The 21,151-nt window shown below is 46.4% G+C and overlaps 7 protein-coding genes across 7 annotated transcripts; 3 read left to right on the forward strand and 4 right to left on the reverse strand.

The window, feature by feature from the left end:
* Positions 1 to 182: 182 nt before the first annotated feature.
* On the reverse strand, positions 183 to 893 carry LOZ57_000803 (uncharacterized protein; the record flags this gene model as incomplete). The annotated part of the gene is made up of 1 exon (XM_049249900.1): positions 183 to 893. One exon carries the CDS (start codon positions 891 to 893, stop codon positions 183 to 185), a length of 711 nt encoding a protein of 236 aa, XP_049111060.1.
* Positions 894 to 6,274: 5,381 nt separating this feature from the next.
* Positions 6,275 to 8,605, forward strand: GSY1 (glycogen synthase; the record flags this gene model as incomplete). Its single annotated transcript, XM_049249901.1, has 5 exons — positions 6,275 to 6,368; positions 6,441 to 6,538; positions 6,602 to 6,877; positions 6,944 to 8,306; positions 8,370 to 8,605. 5 exons carry the CDS (start codon positions 6,275 to 6,277, stop codon positions 8,603 to 8,605), a joined length of 2,067 nt encoding a protein of 688 aa, XP_049111061.1.
* Positions 8,606 to 9,156: 551 nt separating this feature from the next.
* On the reverse strand, positions 9,157 to 10,263 carry ERG20 (Farnesyl pyrophosphate synthetase; the record flags this gene model as incomplete). The annotated part of the gene is made up of 2 exons (XM_049249902.1): positions 9,157 to 10,080; positions 10,144 to 10,263. The coding sequence occupies 2 exons, from the start codon at positions 10,261 to 10,263 to the stop codon at positions 9,157 to 9,159; spliced, it is 1,044 nt and encodes a 347-aa protein (XP_049111062.1).
* Positions 10,264 to 10,651: 388 nt separating this feature from the next.
* On the forward strand, positions 10,652 to 12,910 carry cut23 (Anaphase-promoting complex subunit 8; the record flags this gene model as incomplete). Its single annotated transcript, XM_049249903.1, has 4 exons — positions 10,652 to 10,755; positions 10,820 to 11,537; positions 11,596 to 11,779; positions 11,832 to 12,910. The coding sequence occupies 4 exons, from the start codon at positions 10,652 to 10,654 to the stop codon at positions 12,908 to 12,910; spliced, it is 2,085 nt and encodes a 694-aa protein (XP_049111063.1).
* A 329-nt stretch (positions 12,911 to 13,239) lies between these two features.
* LOZ57_000807 (uncharacterized protein) lies at positions 13,240 to 16,585 on the reverse strand (the record flags this gene model as incomplete). The annotated part of the gene is made up of 2 exons (XM_049249904.1): positions 13,240 to 15,388; positions 15,438 to 16,585. The coding sequence occupies 2 exons, from the start codon at positions 16,583 to 16,585 to the stop codon at positions 13,240 to 13,242; spliced, it is 3,297 nt and encodes a 1,098-aa protein (XP_049111064.1).
* Positions 16,586 to 17,030: 445 nt separating this feature from the next.
* SF3A3 (Splicing factor 3A subunit 3) lies at positions 17,031 to 18,641 on the reverse strand (the record flags this gene model as incomplete). The annotated part of the gene is made up of 3 exons (XM_049249905.1): positions 17,031 to 17,055; positions 17,109 to 18,499; positions 18,552 to 18,641. 3 exons carry the CDS (start codon positions 18,639 to 18,641, stop codon positions 17,031 to 17,033), a joined length of 1,506 nt encoding a protein of 501 aa, XP_049111065.1.
* A 267-nt stretch (positions 18,642 to 18,908) lies between these two features.
* FAL1 (RNA helicase) lies at positions 18,909 to 20,286 on the forward strand (the record flags this gene model as incomplete). Its single annotated transcript, XM_049249906.1, has 4 exons — positions 18,909 to 18,939; positions 18,992 to 19,246; positions 19,306 to 20,199; positions 20,267 to 20,286. The coding sequence occupies 4 exons, from the start codon at positions 18,909 to 18,911 to the stop codon at positions 20,284 to 20,286; spliced, it is 1,200 nt and encodes a 399-aa protein (XP_049111066.1).
* Positions 20,287 to 21,151: the final 865 nt, after the last annotated feature.

The following is a 21,151-nucleotide window of genomic DNA, read 5'->3' on the forward strand; positions in this document are numbered from 1 at the left end:
ACATTATTCATCCCAGACTTGTGGGATGTATGTATATTTTTACCTCAGTATGGATGGCAATTATAGAAGTCTGTTTCCTTGCTATTATTTAATCGCGTTCAACTTGCAAGCTCATTCATAAGTAACATAAGAAAACACGTAAATTCAACATTATCCACGAACAAAACAAATTATTAAGCCCCCTAATTCCATGCAAGTTTGGCGAAATTCTTCCTACATAGGTTGGACATTTTCCGCTTCCGCCGTAATAATGGAATGCCAAACGCCTGCAGTGCCACAGTATCAGGAAGACGATCTACCCATGTCGAAACATGCGGATTGCTTTCGTAAAAGCTAGCTCCTTCAGCACGGCAAAGTTGCTCGCGATCCACTTGGAGCCTTTTCTCTGTAGATGATACCAAGCGACAAGACAATGGCGCCACCGTTCTTTCTTGCCCGGGATGAGCTACGAGCTTGGGAGTAGAGGTAACATAGCTACTTGAACATCCACAGTAGGCGGATGAACCTGGCCGCGCTCTGGGTGACTGGCTTGGGTATGGAAATTGAAAGCAGATTTCATGCACTGGAGTATGAGATGACATTGAACTGGTATCATATCCGCTTGAGAGTGCAAGATCCACCAAAGAGCTGTCAAACTGATGCGACGAACATTGACACGATCTAAACTCTTCGAAGGCAGGCATCAGACTGTTAGACATGATCAACTTCAATCTGTTGAGAAGCTGGGGTCGGCAGTTGCATTCGTAAAGGCTGTCAACCCTTTGAGGCGGTTTCGTGGGATCGCTGAGGGTGGATGAAGGACGTTCGGCTGGAAAGTTTTCGATGAGACGAACCTTGCCATTCTGAAACACAAGAGGCTCGGAAGATACTTCTTGGGGAGATTCAGGAGGCATAGCTTTTTGTTGAAAAAACAAATAACTGTCTTTTCTCAAAGATATATATCGCTTGACACTCTGCTACCCAGTCTGGAAAAAGGCCTTGTGGATATGAACGGGCCCTCGAGCATTGACTCATTCTTCGAAGATGCAATACCCTTGACAAAGAAAATACTGTTAGTTCTTAAGACAGATATATACGGTATTGAAGCCGACTGCGAAATGTGAGTAATGAAATAGAGAATATTGTAGAAAGAAACAGCGGTCAAGACAGGCCGATAAAAGAGAGAAACGAGGTGTCTCGGGTACTGAGTACCCCTTGTCTTACCGGCGGCTTATAAACGACTGTAATAAAGGGTACAGAAGCAAAATCCGCGGTTCTCTCCTAGATGTATGGCACCAAGAGCCTTTATCATACTCAAAGCCTAGGGATGGTGCCGGGCCGTATCAACCTATTGCTCTCATTGCCCTTATTCGGAAACCATTCTCAAATAGGGGTGGCTCAATAATGCTTCGAGTCTATACCGCATATTTAGAGCCCTAGAAGGAACGAAAATATGTTAGTGAACGCATTTAGCGGATTGTTTTGATAGAGATTTGAGGCAAAACTTAGGTGCATCGGATCCAACGTTAACACTGGCGGAAAGAGTATGCCATTTATGATTTTTATGGCAGAATCATTGACTAGATATACTAGAGGGTAAAATAATGGGAAGGGAACGCGATAAAAGACGTTGTGGACTGTTCTGTTGGCGGTTGAAGAGGATGAAGGCCGACGGTCGCAACATGCTCCAGGGCAAGTTGGAAGCCAGCGCCCTCCTACAGCGAAGGAGCAATATTTCCCACCACAACGCCCGCAATGGATCTGGAAAAGAAGTAGAATGTGTTCTATTATCTTTTGACTAATAAAGAACTTGATTTTCTGGAATAACGAGGAATCCAAGCAAATAGGGATAGAGGAAAAGGCGGGCAGAGGGACGAGAATCTGCTTCAGGCAACGAAACGAGGAATTCTGGCCATTAAATAATGGAAAAATCATATGGAGCATTATAAATAGGCCCAGGGAGCCTGAAATAACCCCTAGAGCATCCATTTTGGAGTTCTGCGAGCCAGTGCAGGAAAATGAGGCCGAAAAGAAAGGAAAAAAAGTGCCGGGCAGGGCGAGACTCGAACCCTGGCAGGGGGGTACATAGGAGGTACCTCTACTCGAGGTACCTCCAATGAGTACAGCATAAAGGGCTTGAAGACAAAAAAGACCGTCGATGCAAGGCCGCGGGTATATTAATATAAAATAAATAAATTATATTGTATCATGTAAAAAAATATAGGATGCAAGCACCCTATCAAAACTCACCCCTATGGGCCCCTAGGGGTTGGTTTTAGACACACGATCGTTCTGAGACACCGAGATGGCCGTTAAGCAGCCATGTGCGTTACAACGGGTTACGTACTACCGAAGTTTCCTGTGAACCCTGCAAGCTGGTGTGATCCTACGCTTTAACCACTCGGCCAGGCAGATCGGTGTACAAAATAACACCTCTTTTGCAAATATAACCACCCTTTCCAACACTTCGCACCCCATTTACCGCCGCAACGCACTCGCGGGGATCTTCATCTTTTGGCAAGTTGCAGAACAGTGATTGCAGCAGGGGTGCATCAACTTTTTTTTTTCTTCCAGGCGGTGGGTGAATTGTTGTAGATTCCTTGGAGCGTCGGACCCCCAGCCCTAGGCATGGTTTGGGCGGCGATGAAAACCGGTAATAAGGACGCCGTGGCCCTTATTTGGCCCGGTGGCTGAGCGGTAAGAGCACCGGTGTCACTTTGGGGGAGTCCAGGTTCGAGTCTCCAGTGTCAATGGGGGGTTTGTTTTTTTCTAGATAGGCAACTGCCCACAGTCATGACCAAGACTTCCCGCGGGCGGCTCCTATTTGGCTGGATAGTCGAACGGTATGATCGCCGCTTTCATTTTCGGAGAACCCAGGTTCGAATCTCCAGAGGTCCCACACACTTTGATTTTCCCTAGGCAGCAGATGTGTCAACAATGAGGGTCCCAATTTCGGATCCTGCACCTTCCAATTTGGTCAAATAGCCGAACGGTATGAGAGTCGCCATCATTTTGACAGGCTCCGCGTTCGAGTGTCAACAACGCAATGATTTTGGTTTTCTTAATCCAGCGTGCCTACCACTTAGCAAGCACTAACCACACCCCGTACCTATTAGAGGCGACATCCTTGATTAGCACCAATATTTTGACCTCGGAAAAATACTTATTCAGAATAGTCGTCAATATCGCTTAAAAAAAGGGGATGTCGGCAATGAAAACAGCCGTGATATCCACCTTTTTCAAGAGCACACCCAAATGTAAGTCACCGGAACAATAAGAGGCTGATGCAGACAGGTGTCGTGAACATGTTGATAGGGGCTCGCAAAGGTATATGAAAAAAATGTCTTTAAAATATCACGACTTCAAATTATATGGAATCTCCCAGATCAAAAAAAGAAATACAATACGGAATTATTCGCGGTATTATATTATGATGCGTATTTCGAGGCCATGCCCTGGGCTAGTAATAAAATCAAAAAGCCTTCACGTTTCGAGCCGGCGAAGATCGATAACGGTAGATACCGGAGCATACGGGGTCTAAAGAGGCAGACGTCCGGAATTTGACAGAATATAATCGTGCCTCTCCTTGAGTATCCATATCGGCATCAAGTGAGGTTGAGCGTGGACCTTCAGTGATCGTTTATGATCCCGAGGCGGTGCAAAATACGTTTCTCGACGAAACACCACTGAAAGAAGCCGCCGGGTGCACGGGAATGATTTCTCAGGGAAAGTACCAGCAGTTTTGGATCTTCCTGGCGGCAAAATGCAACAGAAAGAGATGAAGAGATGAGAATGATGGAGAATGTCGATAAGAATAACAATGAACTGACGTTGAAAGAAAGTATTTGCTGAGTCAAACTATCTACAGGGATCTGTCATGGCTTGATTGGGCGATCCGAGCATTTGGCCCTTGGCGGCTGAAGTTTGAGGCTCACTGGGTGGAGACTCGATGGGCAAATCAGAGGCGAGCGATGACGGACCACATGGACGAAACCTTCGTCGCACCGGGAGCATTAGAAGTATCGCTCCGAACTCGCCGACTGATAGTTTACCACTCAGGTCGCATCGCTGTGGCTTTGGTCAGGTTTAATAATTTAGCCATCCCCCTCTTGATTCCCGCATTACTGTCAGATGCACGTCTATTTACAATCTTACCTTCCTTTCAAACCTCTACAATAACTTCATTTTACCTAATCCTTCGAATGCTCATGGAAAGCGTTCGAACTGCACGACATTCATAAGACGATCGCTTACCCTACATGTGCATATACCTCCACACCTAGATATATACCGATGGATCTCGGCCAATTGGTTTTGCAAAACACTGTCCTCCGCAGGTGAAATTATACTTGCTCCCATTTGACTATGGTACGGACGTGTACCTAAACGATGAGAACTACCCCACATCTTAAATATCCGGGTTTGCCGGGCTGGATATTCCGAACTACCGACAAAATCCCTTAATAACAAGGCTGGTTTAGGTGAAGCACGAGAGTATTTTGGTGGGGATGGCTTGCGATCAACATCTAACTATAGCTCCAACTAGTGAAGAAGCCATTATGGAAACTTTTCACAACGCTCTCCATTCATTAACACCTTGAAGTTTCACATACCTACTTCCCCACAATAATATTGGTACGCTCATAGATGTTGAAGATGCTTTCTTGAGAAGATTCTAAATTTAAATGCCTATGTCTATTGACTCTGATTGCTTACTGTCGAGGTTTTTAGGCTTTATGAGCTAGACAGTTGTGATCGGGTCAGCTCAGCATTTTGATTCAACTTCCTACATCCAGTAATCTGGATTGACTTAGGAACCAAGAACAGACCAGGCGCGATTTCTTGATTCTTGCAATTTGTAAGCATCAGATGTTGCAAGATTAATGTGCAGCTTTGGAACCGGATAGTGACTTTCATAGTATAAACACTTCTCTCGTATTTGAGATCAAGTTATTCAATACCGCTCTAATTCTTGTGCGCGGAAGATAGACGACATTACTGCCCCAATTCGCAGAGAAACTGCCTAGAGATTAGCTTACGCATACCAATGGGTTTCCGTGCATGCATCGATTTCCGGCAGATAATATATTATCTTTGATGACTATAGATCTTTTCTATCATTAACGGCTATGGGGTTATCTACAGAGTATATGACACCATTGCACGTAGAAGATGGGTCTGACCCGGATAACTAATAACTTGGAAAAGTTATGCGAGATAGCTAACCAATACAACAGCGATGGTCGAAAATAGTAGTAACATTAGATATATTGCGAGCTGAAACTGATAAGAAATTGTTTGTAAGGGCGACGATGGTAATAATGTACGAAGTACTCCGTCCTGCATCCAAAATTCTTTAGGCATTCGGCCTGCTTTCTGGGGGCTGGGCTGGCTATACGGAGAGGGTACTTCGTTTCCTTATCTCCGCGCCACTCCGCCAGCCTTATATTGGCCTTCATTGCCTTAATTCGTGGTGAGTATGATCCACATTCTCTTTTGACAGCGGCAGTTCGGGAGCCAAATCCAAAAAAAAAAAGGCTTTTCTACCATAGCTGGTTGTGATTGCACCAGGAAGCTCTCTTTCTCAGCCAATATCAATAGCCTCGATGGTTAACTAGCCTTGCGATCTGCACTCTCATCGCTTCCGTAGACCAAGGTAAAATGCTTCCGCGGCTCGTGCTCGACAGCCACGCGGCAGCTTCCAGAGCGAGAGCTCGCTCTGTCGCAGATTCAGAATCGTGTCTCGCTTGCGGCCATCGCGGCGCAACACTCAACCAGCCAGGCCAGTAGGGGCGCTGCGAGTAGGAATCGAACTGGCTGGTGGCCATCATCATGATGCGCACTGACGGCGTCCGCTACCCTCGCCGCTCAAGTGGATTGCCAGCCCCCCCAAGCCCAGGCCCAGCCCTCAAGCTCTCTCGCGCCCCTCAAAAACAGCGTATCTTTTCCTCCCAAGCTCTCGTACCAGCACCACTCAGCCATATCCGCAGCTGCTGAGCCCTGCCAAAAAAACTCGCGCTGCCGCAGACTTGCCGGCCGCTCATTTTCGCTAGTCAAGCTGGTCGCGGCACGTGCTGGCTGGGGCCTGTCACGTCTTCTCCTCCCAAGAACCGGTCGTGCAATCCTCATCCGCCTACCCGCCATCGCTACTGGTCTTGTGCCCTCCGAAAATTGATTCCCCCATTGACACTCAGGCATTACTCCTCAAACCTACCGTGATCGCACTCGCTTTCCATTCCTGCACTCTCTGTTGCTGCGTGATTCCGACCAAAACAACTTCTGAGCAAACGACGTCATGGCCGAGAACGCCGGCGGACAACCACCACCGCTAAAACGCAATGTCAAAGACCACGCTTTGTTTGAAATTTCGACAGAGGTGGCTAACAGAGGTCTGTGTTTACTTATCCGACTCCGCGAAAACTATGTGATATGGCCTAGCTGACTCCAATTGAGTTTCAAAGTCGGGGGTATCTACTCTGTTTTGAAATCCAAAGCTCCCGTAACAACCGCAGAATATGGGGACCGATATACGCTCATTGGGCCTTGGAACAGAGCTTCGGTAAAGAGCACTCTCTTCTCTACCCTTTTCTCAAATTCGGTTGTTTATTGACTTTGTGTACAGGCCGTCGTTGAAGTCGAGCCCTTGGTACCCTCCAATCCACATATCCTCGGAGCTATTGATGCTATGAAAGAAAGGGGAATTGATATTGAGTATGGGCGTTGGCTTATCGAGGGAGCTCCCCGAGTTGTTTTGATTGACACAAGTGCCGGGTATAAATACCTAGATGAATGGAAAGGAGACCTGTGGAACGCCGCCGGGATCCCATCTCCGCCAGGAGACAGCGAAACAAATGAAGCTATTGTTTTCGGTTACTTGGTTGCGTGGTTTCTTGGTGAGGTATGGAGTATTCCCTTCGTCGCCTAATACCTTCAAGTTGCATCATGGGTGGTGACACTTTCTTAGTATATCTGTAGGGATGCCAATCACGCCGTCATTGCGCACTTCCATGAGTGGCTGGCAGGTGTAGCCTTACCATTGACTAAAAAAAGGCGCATGGATGTGACCACCATTTTCACTACACATGCAACAATACTCGGCAGATACCTTTGCGCGAGTTCCGTTGACTTCTATAATAATTTGCAGAACTTCGATGTCGATTCAGAGGCAGGTAGACGAGGCATATACCACCGATATTGTATCGAACGCGCCGCTGCCCATTCCGCTGATGTTTTCACCACTGTCTCTCATATCACTGCTTATGAAAGCGAGCATTTACTAAAACGGAAGCCGGACGGTGTTCTGCCAAACGGTCTAAATGTGAAGAAGTTCGCTGCCGTTCATGAATTCCAAAATCTTCATTCTCATTCGAAAGAAAAAATACATGATTTTGTTCGGGGCCATTTCTATGGCCATAACGACTTCGACCTCGAAAATACGATATACTTCTTTATTGCTGGTCGCTATGAATATCGGAACAAAGGAGTAGATATGTTTATCGAATCCCTGGCTCGCCTTAACGCCCGGTTAAAAGCAGCTGGATCAACGACCACAGTTGTTGCGTTTATCATCATGCCTGCCCAGACGTCGTCCCTTACTGTGGAAGCTCTCAAGGGCCAGGCAGTCGTCAAATCCTTAAGAGATACCTTGGAGATGGTAGAACAGGGCATTGGAAAACGGTTATTTGAGCGATGTTTGAGCTGGCATGAGGGTGACAATATGCCCGATGAAAAAGATCTGATTACGGCTCAGGATCGGGTCCTTATTCGCCGTCGCCTCTTCGCCATGAAGCGCCATACCCTACCGCCTATTGTGACGCATAATATGATGAGTGATTCCGAAGACCCCATTCTGAATCAGCTCCGAAGGGTCCAATTGTTCAACTACCCGACAGATAGGGTGAAAGTGGTTTTCCATCCAGAATTTCTGAATTCCTCGAACCCAGTTCTTCCCCTGGATTACGATGATTTTGTTCGTGGCACAAACTTGGGGGTGTTTCCTTCATACTATGAGCCCTGGGGATATACTCCTGCTGAATGCACAGTAATGGGCGTTCCTAGTATCACTACTAATCTTTCGGGTTTTGGATGCTACATGGAAGAGTTGATTGAAAATTCGGCTGATTATGGCATCTACATCGTCGACCGCCGTCTAAAAGGTGTGGATGATTCTGTTAATCAACTAACCCAGTACATGTTTGAGTTTGCTTCCAAGAGCAGGCGTCAACGTATCAACCAGAGGAATCGAACGGAGAGATTAAGTGACCTGCTAGACTGGAAGAGGATGGGCATGGAGTATGTCAAAGCCAGGCAGCTGGCTCTCAGACGAGGTACGAGCTTTCCGTATTTAAAATATGTGCCATGCGGCCCAGGCCGTTGACTTGTGTTATTAGCGTATCCTATGTCCTTTGACCCGGAAGAAGATTTCCATGATATCATCGGCGGTACGGAGCAGAAGATCTCCCGTCCATTATCCATGCCTGGATCCCCTCGCGACCGGTCAGGAATGATGACTCCTGGCGACTTCGCGTCTCTTCAAGAAGGACGAGAAGGACTTAGTACTGACGACTATGTATCCTGGAAGCTACCGTATGTTATCAATTTCATAAGTGTTGTTTATTGGATGTAACTAACGATTGAATCTAAAAGTAGTGACGAGGAAGAGCCCGATGAATACCCTTTCCCCGTTGCCCTTCGAACAAAAGGAAAGGTTGAGACCCCGCATTCTCCCGACCGCGATGTTGTAGGGACCGTTGTAGGGAACGGAAGCTAGCCGAGCCCCTCAACTGACACGGTTCGCGGGATTTGTTTTGGGTACAATTCTCTTTTCGTAATTTCATGGCAATGTCCAAACTTCTATACCATAGCGTTTTAATTAGTCTTCAACCCTCGATGCATATATTCTGTGGGTCTGGTGAAAGAGCGACCTGTGGAAAATTGAAGCTGAATTTAATTGATCCTGTATTCTACTGTCCCTAATACTGTACGCCATTTGTTGAGAGGGGAATATTCAGGGCAAGATTTTTTTTCATTAGATTCCTGTTTCAACGCCTAGCATTAAACATCGCTGTTCTATGTCTTTCATGTGGCTTCTATACGAGTAACAATGCTGCACCTCAGCATAAGAAACTCGGTAGGCACCCGACATTTTCAAGGACCAACAAGGGGCAGAAGAAACATTTATTTATCACGTTTATAAATCTTGGCCAAAAAAGCCTCAAAAACCTCTTTTTCCAACCCCTCTGATGTGTCTAGGCCGGCAATTAGGTTTCTGAGCTTCGCGACTTGTTCTTCCTCATAATCATTATAGACCCGCACCATATTCAGCTCGTCGAAAACAGCTCGGACTTTGGCTTCGAGGTTCGAGTCCTTTCTTCCATAAGAGTCGTCCAGGATCTTACGTTGCTCAGGAGAACACCGCTTCAGCGCCTGATTGATGATCCAGGAGCATTTGTTGTCCTGAATATCGGTGCCAATTTTACCGATCTGCTCTGGCTTGCCATAGACGTCGAGATAGTCATCCTGGGCCTGGAAGTATTCGCCTAGGGGGATGAGAATATCATGTGTCTGTCGAAGATTCCTCGGCGTTGCGAGCTGTAAATAATGAAGAGCTAGAGCAACAGGAAGATAGAAGCTATAATAGGCGGTCTTATATATGACGATGAAACTGACTTTGTCCAAGCTGAACTTGCTTAAGTCGACTTCATCTTCAGGGGCAGTGAGCAAGTCGCACAGCTGGCCGAGTTCAGTTTGGAAAGAGGTTTCGTGGAAAAGCTCAAGGAAGTCAACGTATGCAGGGTGCGAGCGGAATTGTTTCTTGAGAAGGACGTAGATAGACGATTCGAGCATAAAGCTGTCATTGATCGCGATCATCCCGACACCTTTGCGCCTATACCAGCATGGCTCACCACGGCGAGTAATGGAGCCGTCCATTATATCATCTGACACAAGGAAAAACGCCTGCAGGAGTTCTGTAAGCCAGCCAAGGGTGCAGAGATCTTTAGATTCTTGCTCTGTTAAGGCTCGTTTAAGTAGGAACTCGCCGGAATGAGGAACAGAGAGGCCGCGGTTCAACTTTCCGCCAGGAGTATTTGTATTGAGAGACTTCACACAGGGTCAGTTGAGTGTTCCAAGTCAACAATAGGAAAAAGGAGCCCGTTAACACACATTCAGGAACCACTGCAGGGCGGCAGGGGGCATGCCGTACTGGCGGGCATGATCGCCCAACTCCTGTACCAGAAATGGGAATATACCCTGGAAGTCTGCTTTGCTTGTCTGTGCAGCCATCGTCTCGCAATCTTTTGCACGGAGACAGAAGTAAGGAATAGAGTGTGACGTAGTTTATCACAGACAATGCTGAGAAGAAGAGCTGTGGCGGGGGAATTTCCGGCATTTTTTCAACGGCCTCCTGTTTGCCATGTTTGCACCGCCTCGCGTTTGCCACGCGCCTTCGCGAAATGCTGGGAGGAGAGCGATCCCATGGTTCTGGCATGGAACATTCAACAGGCTACCAATGCAACCCGCGTTTGGATTTCAGAGTTGCCACACTCATGCCACACTCTGGCTGTGATTCTATTTGCCTAGACATCAACCGACCCTCTATGTAGACAACGCCGAGCCCCTAAATGATACGCCTGAAGTACCTGGCATAACCAGCCGCGGCCTACATTCCAAGATGGCGGTTAATGTCAGCGAAGAAAACATCCAGGAGCTGCGTCATCGGCTCGAGGATGCGGCGATCAAATGCTCTGAGCGATGTTTATACCAGTCTGCAAAGTGGTACGTCGGAGTTCTTCCGCTGCGAGTGTTAGAATGTTCAATGCCTAACGGGATCTTCAATAAGGGCAGCAGAGATGCTCGATTCTGTAATACCAATCGAGCAACTGGGGGATGACGATACAGAACCAGAATCCTCAATGGACTTTTCAACTACCGCCGAAAACCCATTTCTTGGGAATCCCGACCCCGAAGAAGGAGCATTAGAAGCTAAGGAGGCTCATAAATATATGCTTGCTAAATCCTACTTTGATACCCGCGAATATGACCGCTGCGCCGCCGTTTTCCTTCCTCCATCAATGTCCGCAATTCCTCTTGCCATGCCGGCCTCTACGCCGAAGACAAAAGCACACTTGATGCCGCACAAGGGAAAAGAGAAGTCAGTATCGTTTGGTATTCCTTCTGGAGACTCTACATCTCGCAACCCCTTTCCGCAGATAAGTCAGAAATCTCTGTTTTTGACTTTATACGCCAAGTACCTAGCAGGTGAGAAACGCAAAGATGAGGAGACAGAGATGGTACTTGGCCCGGCGGACGGAGGAATGACGGTAAACCACGAACTGCACGCTCTTGCTTCGGGATTAGAAAGCTGGTTTTCCAACCGCCAAGAACAAGGCATGGATTCTAGCGGCCAAGGGTGGCTAGAATATTTGTATGGGGTTGTTCTTTTAAAGTCCAAAAATGAAGTGGAAGCAAAGAAATGGCTTGTAAAGAGTGTACATCTATACCCGTTTCATTGGGGTGCTTGGCAGGAATTAAACGATCTCCTAACCAGTACTGATGATGTATGTAAGTCCTTTCTTCAAGACCATGACACCTGGGCTAATTCTATCTTCGGACCAGTTGAAACGAATAGTCGAGGACCTGCCCCAGAATATAATGACGTTGATGTTTCATCTCTATTGTAGCCAGGAGCTTTATCAAGCCACAGATGCAACTTACCAGACCCTTGTTGAGCTTGAAAACATATTTCCTTTCAGCGCATTTCTCAAAACCCAGCGAGCCCTGCTCTACTACCATTCAAAAGGTACCTTGGCCTTGAAAAAGCTGTTTTGCGAAGCTACTGATGCAATGAATAGATTTCGAACAAGCATCGTATCTTTTTTCGGAACTTCTTATCAACCATCCTCATCGTTTAGACGGCCTAGATCATTATTCTAATATTCTGTACGTCATGGGTGCTAGGCCGCAACTCGCATTTGTAGCTCAGCTGGCCACTGCTACTGATAAATTTCGTCCTGAAACATGTTGTGTCGTCGGAAATTATTACTCACTGAAATCAGAGCATGAGAAGGCGGTAATGTACTTCCGACGTGCTCTTAACCTGGACCGAAATTTCCTTTCCGCATGGACATTGATGGGACACGAGTACATTGAGATGAAGAATACACACGCCGCCATAGAATCTTATAGGCGCGCCGTGGATGTGAATCGAAAGGATTACCGAGCATGGTATGGCCTGGGCCAGGCTTACGAAGTTCTCGATATGGCTTTTTATGCTTTGTTTTATTACCAACGCGCTGCTGCCCTGCGTCCATATGACCCTAAAATGTGGCAAGCGGTGGGGTCTTGCTACGCAAAAATGGGACGGCCTGGCCAGAGCATTCGTGCTCTTAAGCGTGCGCTGGTTGCAGGATCATATTATGATACCAGTGGTTCTGCAATGAATTCGTTTGCTAGCGGGGCCGCTGCTGGCAGTAAGTTTCCACCCGGGGGGCCAGAAAGTGCTCAGCTTGGGCGACGCATCCTCGATCCGGAGACGCTACATCAAATCGCCACTTTATATGAACGCCTAGGCGACGAAGAGGAGGCCGCCGCGTATATGGAGCTTACTCTGCAGCAGGAGACAGGACAGACAAGCTCAAATGATTATGCTGATGGTGGTGATACCGACGCAGAAGACGATGGAATACCTGCTTCACGGCGGACATCAGCATTTACTCATCAAAATGACGAGTTGAATGATGAGCCAACGGGCACGGGTGTGACTGCAACTACCAGTAAGGCCCGGTTATGGCTTGCCAGATGGGCTCTACGACATAGTGATCTGGATCGCGCCGATCAGCTGGCTGGTGAATTATGTCAGGACGGAGTAGAAGTTGAGGAGGCAAAGGCGTTGATGAGAGATGTAAGGGCGAGAAGGGAGGGCAGCGAATAAATGAAATATAGCGGATTTGTGGCATTTTTTAGCGTATTTTTTGGGCTATGGCCCGCCTCCTGATGATATACCCTAGATTTTCCACCACCTACCCCATACGTGCTTCACCCACCTGGTCTTAATTGTGCCAGAAGAGATATAATATTGAATATTATGTTAAAAATTATGGTGTTTCTTCGCCATTCAATGTACGGCCGTTTTCATCCACACACATATAATACACACGTATCTTTTAAGTCTATAAACATTATGAAACACATTCAGCCATACCTCGGATTTTGTTGACGCATCTCCCAGGAATACAAGGGTATATGTAGAATTAGCAGATCTCAACTAGGCTCAAAACAACCTCTTTGGACCAGAGGTAAAATCTCTTGCCAATCCAAGCTAACTTTTATACCCCTTTCCACTCGAGAGTATTGATCTTGAGGGGCTGGTGTCGTGTCGGTCGCTGAATGAATTTCCTTCCGCCGTCGTTTCTTTGATGCGCCATAACCCCATTTGAGGCAACCGGCAAAAATGGCTTTTCCATATGCTTCCCGCCTCGGTTTGAGAATCCCGCGGCTACTTGCAGCAAGTTGCAGGATTCTCCATTGTACAAAGACAATTTTTCCTGATTTGGGAAAGTATTCCCGCTGCCGACAATTGACGATTTCATTACCCATGCAAGCAATCTCCGAGGCGATCCTACATTCATCTCCATTTTTTGAATCAACAAGCACAACACCGAGAAGTGAAGGCGAAATAGCTTTCAGCTTATCACAGAAAGAGGAATCAAATTTGCTTCTTGCAGTTATTTCGATAAGAAATTGTGAAACGGACATCGCTGCTGATCGTTTTAATTTTTGTAGGTATTTATTTAGCATGGGGAATGTTCCTTTTGAAAGGCTAGATCCAAACAAAATGGGTATATTGTGCAATATCCAGTCATTTTTGACAGCCGTCCCTTCAATAAGACCTTGACTAGCATTTCTAAAAAGGTCTTCTGTAGATGTTTGTTTCAAAATTCCCTCAACTTGAGAAACCGATTGAGAAAAGCTTGGAAACTCCAGCATATTTTTGCTAGTCACTCCTGTGGCATTCAAATGCCTGCTATTTAAATGCTCGGGGAAGTTCTCCAAGTTAAATGAATTTAAGGATGAGAGTGGTGACCCGGGTGTAGAGGTAGTGCAAGGTATTCCCAGAGGCGTACAGTTCTGCTGGTTTGTTTTTGCTGCAAAGCCGCTTACATCGGCCAGAATTGCAGTGGTCGAAGGGCAAGAATCCTTTGAAGAGAATGCATGTTCTGTGTGGTCGGGCAAAATATTTATCACTTGTGAATTATTTCGATGGTACAGTTTCTGTCTCTTATTTGACATCCCCTGGGCATTTGGGGTATTGGAGATCGATAGAGTCCCAGTTGATCTTCTAGAAACATAGCGAGGCGCAACATCTACCTCATGGCTTCCCTGTAGTTCGATAAGAGCTCTGTCTTTGTGCACAAAACTTAGTCCTGGAGTCATCTCAGCCTGAAAACTTAGACAGGGCGGGCTATTAGGAGGACTGGACGACGAGGACGACTTGTCGGAATCATCTACTATATACTCCGATATGCCACCCCTGCCGTCCAGCTTAGTATTCCAGAGTGCAATTTCCTGCGATAGTTCGTCTTCCGGAATGGTACGAGACGTCTCCGCAAGGCGCTGCAATTCCGCAAATGTAATAGCTTCGTCGACACTACGATCGGAGTGAATTTTCAGCACACGAGGAAATCTCAAAGTATAGTACCTCACATCTTGCGGGCGCTCGAAGCAGCTTCCTACCATCTCCACCACGAACGGCATTCGAAAAAGAACTTCTACCTCGGGCATTTGAGGCTGGTCTGATTTTATGAGGAATGGACTGGAAGTGGGATCGCAGATTTGAAATTGGCCCAGCTGATTAAGGGATAGAATAAGTTGTGGGCCAATGTTGTGACGATTAATCACGTCGATCACCCGAAAAACTTGTCTCTGTATGCCTGATACCTGTTGAGTCGTTTCTAGGCAACCAACAAAAAAAGATGTCCACAACAGTTTTTTGATAGTCTGCATTTTGTTGGCATCATTGGCATCATATCTTGCTCCTACTAATGCGAAGTCTGCCGAGTCTCCCAAGCCGGGAATATATTCCTTTTTCAATTTGATCCAGCGTCCAAAATTCGACTTGGCAACACTATCTTCAAAAATCGGAAAATATGGCTCTTCGTTTCCCTTTAGTACAAGACCTTCCCATCGCTGTGCCGCCGCCATGGCGACTGCGTCTTTTAAACTATCGAAACTGTCAGGATAGGAGAAGTTGATCACTTGCTGCTTCGCTATCTCAGAATAGCCTTCAATGGACTTGACAAGGTCTTGAAGAATCTGCCTGCGTTCGCGATATGGTTGTGATAAGCAAACCTTGTCATCAACTAGCAATACATCAAAGAATGCCAGGTACAAGTGCTCATGCTGGTCAGGTCTATGTATGTTAGTAGAGCATAAGATGCTATAGCGAAGGCATGACATACGGTGAGTCATTCTCAATTCCGATAAATGACCCAGACCTAGGGATATGGGATCGAAGTTTATGGAATGGAAGAATTTTGGATTTAGCGTCGCTCCAGACTAGGACTTCGCATTCAACGATGCATCGATCAAAAAATCGGCAATCACTTTGACCAATTCTTAGGGACTCTTTTACTATTCGGTGTGCCCCTATTCTATCTGCTGTTGAGTCCTTTCCACTTTTCGAAAAGATTTGGATAGCTGTTGGCCCCGAAAGATTGATGTGAACTTGGCAATATTCTCCATCATACTTCTTTTCGACACTCATTACTCGGCCCTCCGCCATTTGACAGCAATGCTGGAGGCTTCTAGCCTTGAAAAAGTCGACCCTTCCAACTTTAACTCCCACCTCCGGTTTGAGATATGGAAGCGCAATTGTTGATAAGTGGCTAGCATACTGTCTTTCAGGCCGGGGCGGAAATGATTTCACTAGGTCTTGATCAAGAAATTTAAGAGCTCCGCTAAGCGAGTTTTGAAAGAGAAGCAAATTTGGCAGTAAAAAATGGAAAGTTTTGAAGACCAATTGGGAGGGAACGACGACGGGGCTGAAGTCTTTTATAATTAGCCTCGTGAGCCATTTGCCGTCTCGGCTCGACAGCCTTCGGAAGATTGGTGATAGAGTCTCATCAACCCCAACGGCATCGTATTGATAACGAACAGCAGGGCCAGAATGTCTGCATCGAGATGCAATCTTGGCCAGTGCGAGGTCTATTTCTTCGACAGTAACTTCATTATTTGATTCGATTTGATTTTCCGCCTGTCTCATGACGTGCTCGACGCATTGGCCTAAATCTCCCCAGCCCCTTTCTCGCCATCGGTCTAGTTCCTGTTTTCTACAGGCACCGAGCAAGAGGCAGCGGCCAATGACTTTTACTAAAGATGCCTCTCGAAGTCTGAAAACTCGTTCTGGGCGCTTCTCTGGGGAGATGCAGGATAGAAGAGCAAGGCGGTCGGTATCCCCACTATGTATCTTCTTCTCATGGCGATCAAACCAGTTTAAAACTGTAGAGCTATCTGGATTTCTCTTCTTGGCCTCTGAAGCTGCCTTGAGAGTACGATTGTTATCCAAAGTAGAAAGAAGATCGCAGACGTAGGAGAATTTAAAGCCCATCCTCAAGATCGCACCGCGAAAGTGATAATAGTCGAGGCGGCATCATTCAGACCAGCGGTGCCTGGACTCGAAAATCGGCCAAGGGCGGCACATGCATACATGCAATCAGAAAACAGCCAAAAGAGAACGCGTTTCTTAAGCTTTGTCTCAATAAACAGATAATCGGCCTAATGCAAGTGAGGGCAGGGATTGAAGCGCCAGGCACCAAGTGTAACGCGAAGGTTCGCGCCCTAAACGCCACTGCACGTGACCCGGATTGCCGCGCGGTTAAGCAGCTTTTTAGAGAAGATGATATGGTATTTGGATAGGATTTATCAATAGAAAAAAACTAAGTTTACAGTCCGTAGATTGAATGAAACGCCCCATACCAAAAATTACCGATGTTAGCGCCAACTCCAGCCAGTATCCAGCCAGAGAACCCCATACCAGCGAAACTCGAAGGTGTTTACAAGATACCCTGCTTCTGAAGACTAGGGCATAATTAGCATAGGACAAACAAATATGTAAAGGCCAAAATACGTACTCGTAGTAGATACGCTCCGGCATCACGTTTCCCTCAGCATCCTCCATTTGAACTACGTTCTCCCGAGAGTCTTTCTCCTTCTTCCTATCCCGTTCAAGCTTCTCCCAGAGACGTAAGGCATCTTCGATCTTTGTAATCTCCCTAAACAAACTTGTTTGCTGGGTGATGCCAAGGCAACGCAGACCGTAGATGTGTCTTGCTTCGGAAAAGTGTTTATCGAAAGCACGTCGACCCATATACACAAAATTGCCACATATTTCGCAGGGCAATTCCACTCCCAAACCATGAAGTTTGTAGAGCCAGTAAGGAATTGGTTTTCCATCCCAAGCCAATGGTAACTTAAGGGGGTTGTATATCTTTTCTTCACTATCGCTGTCTGAGTCTTCGTCACGACGAAGCGGATCCATATCTCCAGTATCCGCCATGAGAGCTTCAAGTTCCATCTGACGTTCACGTTCTGTCATTCCTTGCTTTCTCTCGACATTAACACGAGTTGCGTCTCTCTCCTTCAGGAGAGCTTTTGCTAGCGACTGGATCCGATATTCGCGCTCGGCAATAGCCTTTTCTTTTAAATGACGGACCGCAGTCCCAGCCCCGTTAGGTTTAGAGTTGTTGGTTTCAGTGGTACCGTTGGCTTTTCGTGCTTCCGCCGCTCGTATATGTTTCCTGCCAGTGAGGTGGTTTTTATATACGTTATCATTTTTGAACTCTTTTTCACAGTCCGGGCACCATATACCTTCCCCAGATCCTTCAGTCTTTGGAGCCGACGAGGCCTTAGCTGAATCCTCGTCTTCCCAACCAGGGACTTCCTTTGCCTCCCAGAGGCTCTCGAATTCCTCATCGAGTTTTTCAAAGAACTCATCTAGAGGCTCCAATGGCTTGACACGTTTTATAAAACTTTCTAAATAGCCCGAAAGATTCCCTACGTACTTGAAATACGTATCCGTTAATTTCGTGTCTCTCTTAATCGGTAACTGCGGTTGGGTGAAGATGTCAAACTGGTCGAGAAATTGCAAATATGTCAATCTTTTAACCCCAGGAAGATTTAAATACTCTTCATGAATCGTAGTGAGATCGAAAAATTGGCCGTAGGACTCTTCTCCGGTGAACATATGATCTACCGCTGATACCAAGGTTTCCCCATCTTGCCTTCTCCTGTACGCTCGTTCTAGATTTTCAACAGGCTCATTCGGATATCGTCGATGAAAGTCCTTTATTTCCTCCAGTTGTTTGTAGAATTCTTCAAATGGGTCGCCAGCCGATATAGCTTGGATTTCCCTCGCACGAAGTCCGTCTGTATCATTGTAAATATCGAGGAGGCGCTCTGATTGTCCATGTATTCGATCCAAGAATCCAGAGATCTGATGGTCTCTATTTAACCTGTCTCTTATCTACTCTCTCTTGTTAGCATTGGTCGTGAGGTAGTAACAATTTGAGACTGACATTTCGAGGCTCCTCCAATATTCTGTCACTAATGCCTTGCTCAAGCCTCTCGAGATCTTCATGGATAAACCTCTGATCTTCCACCAACATCTTTGCTGCTGCTATGCTGATCAAATTCTCTGCGGAGAGAATTCAATCTGTGGCGGGGCTAAACTTGTCCAAAGCACACGCCTTGAGCATCTGGAGAGTTCCAATATTTGTGTCTCTGCACGTGACCGTCAAGAAACGCCCGCGCCTTCAAAGCTTCAAATTCTTCGATGTGCACAAGAAGTAAGAGAGGCTCGCCGCCCATCCTAGCATTGACTTAGCCGTTTTCCCTGTATTACATTCATCTTTCTATTTGGGGGCACGTTTAAAATGGCAGACACTTTCGACAAAACTACAGATGGTACGCCCCAATCCCGCGACATATTGGCATTATGAGCTGACCAAAGGGCCAGAGAGGATCGAGTTCACAACCTCAAAAGAGGTCACGGTCGCTCCGACCTTCGATGATATGCACTTGAAAGAGAATCTCCTAAGAGGAATTTACGCATACGGATTCGAATCGCCATCAGCTATCCAGTCTCGTGCCATTGTTCAGATCTGCAAAGGCCGCGATACTATAGCGCAGGCGCAATCAGGTACTGGTAAAACAGCAACATTCGCGATCAGTATTCTACAAGTTATCGATACTGCGCTTCGTGAAACCCAGGGTTTGTAGTCTGCTCAGCATCTATTCGCTCTTTTTGCTAACCGCGTACGCGCCCGGTAGCATTGGTTCTCTCTCCGACCCGTGAACTCGCAACACAGATACAAAATGTCATCATGGCTGTTGGGGACTACATGAACGTACAATGCCACGCGTGTATTGGAGGCACAAACGTTGGCGACGATATCAGAAAGCTTGACCACGGGCAACACGTCGTTTCCGGAACGCCAGGGCGCGTTGCAGACATGATCCGGCGCCGCCACCTTCGCACGCGGCACATTAAAATGCTTGTTCTCGACGAGGCTGATGATTTATTGGCGCGAGGTTTCCGGGAGCAAATCTACGACGTCTACCGATACCTTCCCCCGGCGACGCAAGTGGTTGTTTTGTCCGCCACTCTGCCTTACGATGTTTTGTCGATGACAACCAAATTCATGACAGATCCAGTTCGCATCCTGGTGAAGCGTGACGAGTTGACCTTGGAGGGTTTAAAACAATACTTCATCGCAGTGGAGAAGGAAGAATGGAAATTCGACACCCTTTGTGATCTATACGATACTCTTACCATTACCCAGGCAGTCATCTTCTGCAACACCAGACGTAAGGTCGACTGGCTGACTGATAAAATGCGAGAAGCCAATTTCACAGTATCCAGCATGCATGGAGAAATGCCCCAGAAAGAACGAGACAGTATCATGCAGGATTTCAGACAAGGAAATTCGCGCGTTCTCATTTCTACAGATGTTTGGGCACGTGGAATTGATGTACAGCAGGTGTCTCTGGTTATCAACTACGATCTCCCAAGCAATCGTGAGAACTATATCCACAGAATCGGCCGAAGCGGTAGATTCGGCCGCAAGGGTGTGGCGATCAACTTCGTCACAAGTGAGGATGTCAGGATCCTTAGAGATATCGAACTCTATTATTCTACTCAAATTGATGAAATGCCCATGAACGGTAAGCTTCTGTTGATGGCCCATCCTCTCATTGAATATTTATCCCTTAACCCTAACCTACCCTATAGTCGCCGATCTTCTCTCGTAAATGTCCCATTGTTTAGTCTCGAAAACGAAACCAAACCGATACTCGACACGACCACCCATTAGATCAATGGTTTTCTATCAACTGTAGCGTCGTTTGACTGCACGTATCTCTAATATCTGTTCCGTCGATCCAGGTCCATCAAGAGTATATCTGGGCACAGAAAAAACGGAGCAAGACGAAGGCAAATATTAATTGTGGAGGAACAGGGTGTACCCGGCAATAAGTACGTATTTGCTTTACTTTTTTCATCTAGATCTGATATTGTCTCAGCTAACTTTTTTCCACTGGTCAAAAATATAGGAATGTCTTTTACTTTTCCATTATCCAGCCGCGCAACAATGAAGACTGCTAGGACTTGAAGTCGATGGGTATTTTAGGCTTCCTAGTTGTACAGCACGGGCTTATTTTGAGTACTTCTTGCGTATCTTCCTCTTCATTCTGCGCTGAATCTGAGTGGATAAGGTAAAATCACTTCCAATATACTGTCATTTCAACTAGCTTTTTTAGAGGAATCAAAATGAATGACCCTTTCATGATCGTTTCCCTTTCGCCATAACTTAGTACATTCCTACAGAGGGCGGCCAGCTTTAGTCTCTGTGGATTAACTTCATATCATCAACCTAGGTCGTTTGCTATTTACATTCGCAACAATCTCTGATGTCCTTCCAAGTAGTCGAAAAGAAAATTGGCGAAAGCCTGAAAAGCCGGTAATAAATACCCTTTGCAGCAAGTTAAGAGGTATATAAAAAAAATACACAAGCACCAAAATAAAGGAGCGCTCTCGAGGATAGCAATGATAAAACTATATCCCAGGAAAAAAAATCAAAGCCATCCGATGTCTAGAAACTTCAACCTCGTACCCCAT

The sequence above is a fragment of the Ophidiomyces ophidiicola genome, assembly GCF_022830035.1.
Source record: "Ophidiomyces ophidiicola strain CBS 122913 chromosome Unknown scaffold_2, whole genome shotgun sequence".
Classification (NCBI taxonomy): domain Eukaryota; kingdom Fungi; phylum Ascomycota; class Eurotiomycetes; order Onygenales; family Onygenaceae; genus Ophidiomyces; species Ophidiomyces ophidiicola.